The following is a 7,733-nucleotide window of genomic DNA, read 5'->3' as shown; positions in this document are numbered from 1 at the left end:
AGTCCCAGTGATAGCATGCAGCTTGTGTTTTGAATTTTGGCTCGAAGTTTAGTTTTTATATGAGTGTATATAGTCTCCCCCCCCCCCCCCCCCCCCCCGCCCCAGTGTTTAGGAGTAAAAAATGAAGGTCCAAGCATTAGATTATTGCTCCGGGTAAAGACATCAAAAAAGAACCAAACAACACTATCTCATTAAAAACGTTGTCGGAAAAACCTAATTGGGACAAAAACCAGTCCAAAGGAAAAAGAGTAAAGTCCTACTGGCCGCGTCATCCCCAGCTAAGCATAATATCATTTTAGGAAATTGACATTCCAATTATTTGGAAGCTTATGGCCGTCTTCATCCTCTAGTTGATATGATCGTTTGTCGGCTATACTGATAACCTTATATAAGGACCTTCCAAATTTGAGCCCAACTATCCTGCATTTATTTCTCTAGTATTATGTTTACCTATCAATAAAGACCAAAAAATAAAATGGCAAGAGAAATTAGATATCTATGGAAAAAATAACTCTGAAGTAACAAGTCCTCGATCTTAAAATGTCGGAGGTTGGTAAGAAGTTTGTAACAACTCTCCATCCGTTTCTTCTGCGGGATGATTATGATATATGCAAGATCTCTATACTCTTCAAGCAAGTCCTGTTAAACCAACATTGCGTCTGAATTGGATTGATCGTCAGCCGAGAGGTATCATAAACTCGGGGTACCAACTTCTACCGGGATTAATGCCTTTTCCCCATATACTAAGGAGAAAGGGGTTTCACCGATACTAGATTTTGTCGTTGTTATTGATCCTCTGGGTGCATCCTATCTGATTATACCCCGAGTATGCATCAAGAAAACTCATTACCTCGTGGCCGATCATAGCATCGATTATTTTATCTATCGAAAGCAGAAATAAGTCCTTTGGATATTCCTTATTAAGATCTTTAAAATTAATACACATCCTAAATGTATTTCTTTTCTTCGGTACCAAGACTAAATTAGCTAACCAATCCAAGTATTTGACTTCTCGGATGGATCCTATGTTTAGCAAACGAGATACCTCTTCCTTGACAAACCAATTGCGGACCTCAGCAATGGGTTGCTTCTTCTAGCGTACATGTGGGAAGCTGAGGTCCAGTCTAAGCTTGTGGGTCGCCACCTCTGGGGATATACCTGTCATATCTTTATGAGACCAAGGAAAACAATCACTGTTATCTTTTAAATAATTAAGAAATAGTTCCCTGAGCTCCAAAGTCAGCCCCGTGCCCAGGTATACCTTTCTTTCCTGTAGATCCAGATGCAAGACGATCTACTCGAGTTCTTCGACCATAGATTAGGTGGCATCAGAGTCGTCAGGTGGCTGAAAATATCCCGGAACTCTGTACTCGTCCTCAAGTTCATCTTCCAGATCCGTCTAGCTTTTCTCTTCTAGAGGAGTTTTCTGAAGCGCCTTCGGGATGGGCTTTGGCTCTTGTGATTTCTATTTGTTATATATGGCTATAGGATCCTCAATTACAAATGCCAGTTGTTCCCCTCGGTTCTACATGATTCCTTCCGTAGTAGGGAACTTCAGCAACAAATGCAGAGTTGATAGTACCGCCTTCATATTATGGAGCCACGAACTAGCGAAGATTACGTTATAGTGCATGTTATTGTCAATCACATAGAACTTCTTTGCTTTGACAACTCCTTCAGCTTCCATAGGCAAATCGATCTCCCTCTTAGTAGTTTCACTGGACATGTTGAAACTAGCAAGGGTCCTTGCGGCTGGTATGATTTTCTCTAGCAGTCTAATCTCTTCCACTACTTTCCAGCAGATGATATTAGCTAGACTTCCCGGGTCGACCATCACACACTTTCTTTGGAAGCATTCAATGAACACAGTGATAACCAAGGCATTGTTATGTGACAAAGTGATGCATGTTGTATCCTCGTTAGAGAAAGTAATCATGCCTTCATCCGGGAGTTCCCAAGTCCTATTTTCTAGTGCTACCGAGATCTTCATCTTCTTGGAAACGGTGAAACTGGTACCGGCGATCATAGATCCGCTAAAATCATGTTTATCACATGCAGCGGGGCGTCCGGAGTGATCGCCACCTCTGCAGGTCCAGCTCTCGCGTAACTATTTCTCGCTCTTTCGCTTAAGAATTCCCGGAGATGCCTATGTTGAGCATATTGGCCACCTCCTCCCCGAAATGTCTGCAATCTGTTGTCTTATGCCTATGTGTCACGTGGAAGTTGCATCACACTATCTGATCCCTAGTGTTAGGATCCAATAGCAGAGGTTTAGGGGGGTGCGATGCTGGATGTGTCCTTAGTACTGCATTTGTGATTCATCAATGGTAAAGTTATAATATGCTAGTTTTGGATATTCTGACCCCTTTGAAGAGGATCCGGAAGACTTGTTCTTGTTTTGCCTCTGCAACTGTGGTTGTTCTTACCTTAGTACTTTTTCTTATTCGCGTTCGGTTTCTTCAGCGATCGGTAGCCCTGACCGCCACCAGCTGCTTCTGGGGAATGATGAGGTTAGAAATGATTCTGTGAAGAACTCCGATCAGGTCCAAAACCCTTGTTTGTCTTACTCGGGAGTTCTCTAGCGGGAGTCCCCAGCAAGTCGTCATCCACTCAGGTTTTTAACTCATACATATTGTTTAATTCTTCCCAGGTAGTAGCCTGAAACTCTAAAAGATTTTATTTGAATTCGGGATGCATATGAACTCAAGGGATTCAGTCCCTTGGTGAAAGCTTCAATGGCCCACTCATCCAGTACCGTAGGCAGAAGCAAGCGTTCCTTCTAGAACCGAGTAACGAAATCTCGAAGACATACTGACTCTCTATGTGAGATGCGGAAGATATCCGCCTTTTTGGTCTTGCCTTTCTTGCCCCTGCGTGCGCCTTGATGAACATCTCAACCAATATGGCGAACGAGGTGATTGAATGCTCCGGCAGCAGGTAATACCGTGTTAAAGCACCTCGGGCGAGAGTCTCTCCAAACTTCTTGATCAAGACCGACTCAATTGTTTTTTCCTTCAAGTCATTCCTTTTGACCGCCATAGTATAGGCCATGACATGCTCCTACGGGTCCGTCATCAAGTCATATTTGGAGATGTCTGGCATCTTAAATCTCTTTGGGACCAACTCTAGTGCGGCCTCGGGCTTGTACGCCAACTGGATATACCTCTTGGAGTCCGGACCTTCCACGACCAGGGGAGCACTAGGAATTTGAATTAAGTTCCTTTGAAACACTTTTGCATTCTTCTCAGCTTCTTTTCCTGTCTGATCCACTTTGTCGGTGATTTCTCGCATGAACTGTCGGACTTGTACTTGGAAAGGATCTTCTAGGGCGGATTCACTTCCTAATACATCTCCATTTCTCGCCACTGTATGTCCGTTATGGCAGCATTCCTATTGGTTGGAATCACAGGTGTTGTATCGAGATCCGCAACTCTAGCTGGAGGATTAGACATAAGCGAAGTAATGACCTACCTCATGTGCTCAATTTTCGCCCTCATGACTTTATTCTCTCAAGATCGGCATCGCCTTCATGGGAGTTTCGTTGTGAGGGTTTCTTCCTCTATTGCTGGATGTACTCGCCTATCTCTAAATGTTACCTCGTCTACATTTTGGGGTTAGATCTGCTGCACGATCACGAAGAGGCAGGCAGTCCGAATCGAGCTGATTGGTGCCGAAACGTTTCCAACATTCGTGTTGTCGTTAAATCCTGACATACATGATATTGATGCTAAGGTAAAAAACAGAGTTTATGAAGAGTTAGTAAGAAAAAAATGTGGTCACCATAACTGTCCTGGCCCCACGATGGCGCCAAATTGTTTACCCGGAAATCAGTTTAGTTGAAGGACACGTGGACCAAAGTGACCAGGAAAAGCAATATAATGATAACTAAATTGAGATGAACGAAATATAAGCAAAGTAAATAGTTAAGAATAGCCTGAGCCTTGATATAGCTTCGGACTTGGCTGCTCCGAACAAGCTACTAACTTGGTCCTTGTTGGATCTGAGAATAGTAAAGAAACTTAAGAACAATGTAAGTGTGAAATGTATGTTGTATAATCTCTTAGATCTCGTCCCCTTTACAATGGAATGATAATTCCTATTTATACTTAGGACCAGGGGTACACATTCCACGAATTGTTCTCTTGCTAATAATGTGTATTAATGTCACAAATAATGGTAGACAATAAAGAGAGCAATAAAGCCTATATATTAATACCCCGTAGAAGGTGGAAGGCTTGCTTGTAATGGTTGACAGTTGCCTACCAACCGGTGCTATCTCATTGCTACGAGTAACCGGTCCCTTCAGTTTCTTCGGTATGATTAAAACTATACTGGAGGCTCCAAATGCTAATTTTTGCATCTGAATCATGGCTATTGACACATGTCATCATGTCATTCGTCCAGCTGTATTCTACGAATTTAGCCCAAGACAATTTTTATAATATATATATATATATATATCTTTTAATCAGGAACATGCACCTTAATCATGCATCGCCTTATGAACATTAAGTAAAATCTCTTAAATTTATGTAAAATATACTTTTTTTTCTCCTTTCCTTTACTTCTTGAATAACATTTGATTGACGACGTCTTACTTTTCTATGGCAAAGGAAGAACTCATTTTTTCCTAAAGTCATAGTAGTATATGCTACTTTTCACATTCCATCACGTGAAAAATGAAAAGTTATATCATAATAAGTGTATATCATAAGATAACGTAACTTCCAAAATTATCTCGTAGGAATTTAAAAACGTTACCCTAAATGAATGATGTGCCATGATTGATTAGATCAGTTCTACAATAACTATTTAAGGTTGACCGCATCTTAGCTAGAGTTAACGATCCAAGTTAAAAGCAAAAAAAGTATAGATAAGATGTGTGATCATTATGCTTTTGAAAATAATGGTGATTGGTGACTAGCAGCAGCATCAAACTATGTTATGGCTGTGCTTGAAGAACTTAATGTGGATCAAAGAGTGGGCTTTAAACAGATTATTGTGGAGTTTAATCGGAAAAAGTAACAAAACATAGTAGGAGTAATTGCATATCCTATATTTAGATCAGTATAAACGTTTTATATTTTTCAATTAAAAAACAAGAAATTGAGTTGTAAAAGTTAATAATTTTCTTAAATATTTTACTATCATATCACTCAACGCCTTAGGAATTACTACATTTCTGTTTACTAGTGTAGTTGCCAAGTAGGCTGAGCCACTAATTGGTAATAGTAATTAGAAGTTACTATAGACACATCTTTTTTTAAACCGGCCTACTAAAGTTAGGCTGCGGGGCAATTTAATTTGACATTGATATGCACTTGTATTTTACATAATAATAGTCTATTAAGACCAAAGGACAATAATTAAAAGATCACTTAAATACCCCTCATTCCATTCTATGTGAAATCATACAGCTCAATTCAATACAAAATTAAAGGCATTAAGTTGGTTTATATGTTATATGAAAATTAGAAAATGAAATATTAAAATTATAAATTCACATCAATAATTGAATTCCATTAACTAAGCGATTGTAAATTTGTAAGGATATGCAATACTTTTCCAGCACATTTTTGCTTATCATTGTCTTGGGGAATCAAATAAATTTATTTTATTATCTAATTGTTGATTTTCTCAAAAAATATATAAAATTAATATTAGATTCGCAATAAAATTAGATGTAACGGCCTTATAACTCCAACAAGAAAATGTATGAGTATATGATTAGGGTAACAATGATCTCTCTATCCTTAACTAAAGTCTTTAAGTTTGTGTTCTTACTATAAAAAATAAAAAAATAAAATAAAATAAGTAAACAAAATAAAAAACGGAAAAGGGTCAAATATACACTCCTGTACTATTAGAAAAAGATTAAATATACCCCTCATTATATTTTAAGTCCAAAATATACGCCTATTGTTATACTTTGAGTCTAAATATATCTCCTGTTATATTTTGAATCCAAATGTAGCCCTCCTCTGTTAAAATTATTAAAGGTGAACATGAACTCTGACGTAACACTGAAAACTCAGTAAGGTGGATCTCACATGGCATGCCACTTCACTACTCCAACTCATTTACCCACCTCTTCCCCTTCTTCTTCCACTACTATCATTTCCTCTGCCTCTACAACCTTTGTCAGAATTAGCACCACCACACCACCATCTCCACCTTCACCGAGAGGACCATAGTATTGTACTTATCTTTATGATAATCCTAATTCCTTTAGTCAAATCCTCATCTTGGAGATTTTATCCATCTGCAAACGAATACTATCAGGATACGAAATTCTCCACAATCCGGAAAATAAAAGAATATACTTTATTTTTTTTTTATGAGAAAGAAACTCATGATGATTATGAAGAGTACTCACTGAATCAAACCATTAGGATTTAAATATTAAAAACTGAAATCCATATATGGGCAAAGCTCCCAAACAGCTCTACATTTAATTGTTGTTTAATCAACTTTCCCTTCGTAAATGGGTTGGGGGATGAGGTGGCATGTCATGTGATGTCCATATCATCGAGTTATCAGTGTCATGTTAGATTTCAGGTCCATTCTGAACAATTTTAACAAAGAAAGAATATATTTAGATCTAAGTATAATAGAGAGATATATTTAGATCTAAAATATGATGAAAAGGGTATATTTTTCTGATAGTACAGGATATATTTGAACTTTTTCTCAATAAAAAATTAGAGTGAGAAGAGAAGAATCAAAGTTGTAACTAGTTGACTCCAAAACTCTGACCAATGAAGGACACCAACACAAGTTGAACAAAATGCTTTCTATATTTTATATTAGATTAAAAAAATTATATATATATATATATAGTTCAAATGCTTTCTATATTTTATATTAGATTAAAAAAATTATATATATATATATATATATATATATATATATATATATAATTCAGTAACAATATTGCACATTATTATTATTATTATTAATTTGGTACAAATATGAATACAAATAAATTTTTGCCACAAAAACAATGTTTGTTACCTCCATAAGGATGAAGAGAAAAAATCTATCTTGATGTAATCCAAAACTGAAAAGATTTTACTTTGTACCTCACATAACTAACACCAAGTTATGTGAGGTATTTATGTTACATAACGGATGAATCCAAAAGTGACGTGGACTCATTGTAAAGCACAAGTAAACAGCACACAATTGTTATTATGTGAGGGTATACATAAAATTGTATCCAAAATAGTACATTCAAAATAAGGCAGAATCCGTACGAGTGCAGTGACACGTGTCGAAAGGGAAAAGAAAATCACGTGATGAGAGTAATTGGAGATTGGCAAAATACGTGTGCGGTGCATATTTCAACTCTCCCTGTTTCCCTCAAGTGGCAACCTTATTTCTTTGGATTCGCTAAAATGATGCGAGGCGTTTACTGGTCAAATATTTTATCTATATCACACCTTCCTAATTTACGTGACATCATTTAATTTAGCATAAAATTAAAGAATAAAAAGAAAGACCATTCAGATTTATTAGTTAAATAGATCTTAGATATTTGTGATTATAAATCATTTTATTAATGATTAAAGGATAATTTTAAAGTTAAGTAGTTCTAAATATAAAAACGCAATATTCTTTTGAGAGAGACTAAAAAAGAAAGGGTATTATAATTTTTTACGGAGGCCGTATATAAATTTGACTAGGCATAACTTATTAGAAATTTTTAAAAAGCATTATTATGTAAAATAAAT

General features: G+C 36.8%; 1 protein-coding gene across 1 annotated transcript; it reads right to left on the bottom strand.

Annotated features, from left to right (window-relative positions):
• Positions 1-1,525: 1,525 nt before the first annotated feature.
• Positions 1,526-2,026, bottom strand: LOC132637408 (uncharacterized). Its single transcript, XM_060354497.1, has one exon. It carries the CDS (start codon positions 2,024-2,026, stop codon positions 1,526-1,528), a length of 501 nt encoding a protein of 166 aa, XP_060210480.1.
• Positions 2,027-7,733: the final 5,707 nt, after the last annotated feature.

This window comes from Lycium barbarum, chromosome 4 (genome assembly GCF_019175385.1).
Source record: "Lycium barbarum isolate Lr01 chromosome 4, ASM1917538v2, whole genome shotgun sequence".
In the NCBI taxonomy this organism is placed as follows: domain Eukaryota; kingdom Viridiplantae; phylum Streptophyta; class Magnoliopsida; order Solanales; family Solanaceae; genus Lycium; species Lycium barbarum.
Note: the sequence above shows the minus strand (reverse complement) of the source record. Positions and strands in the feature narration are given on the sequence as shown.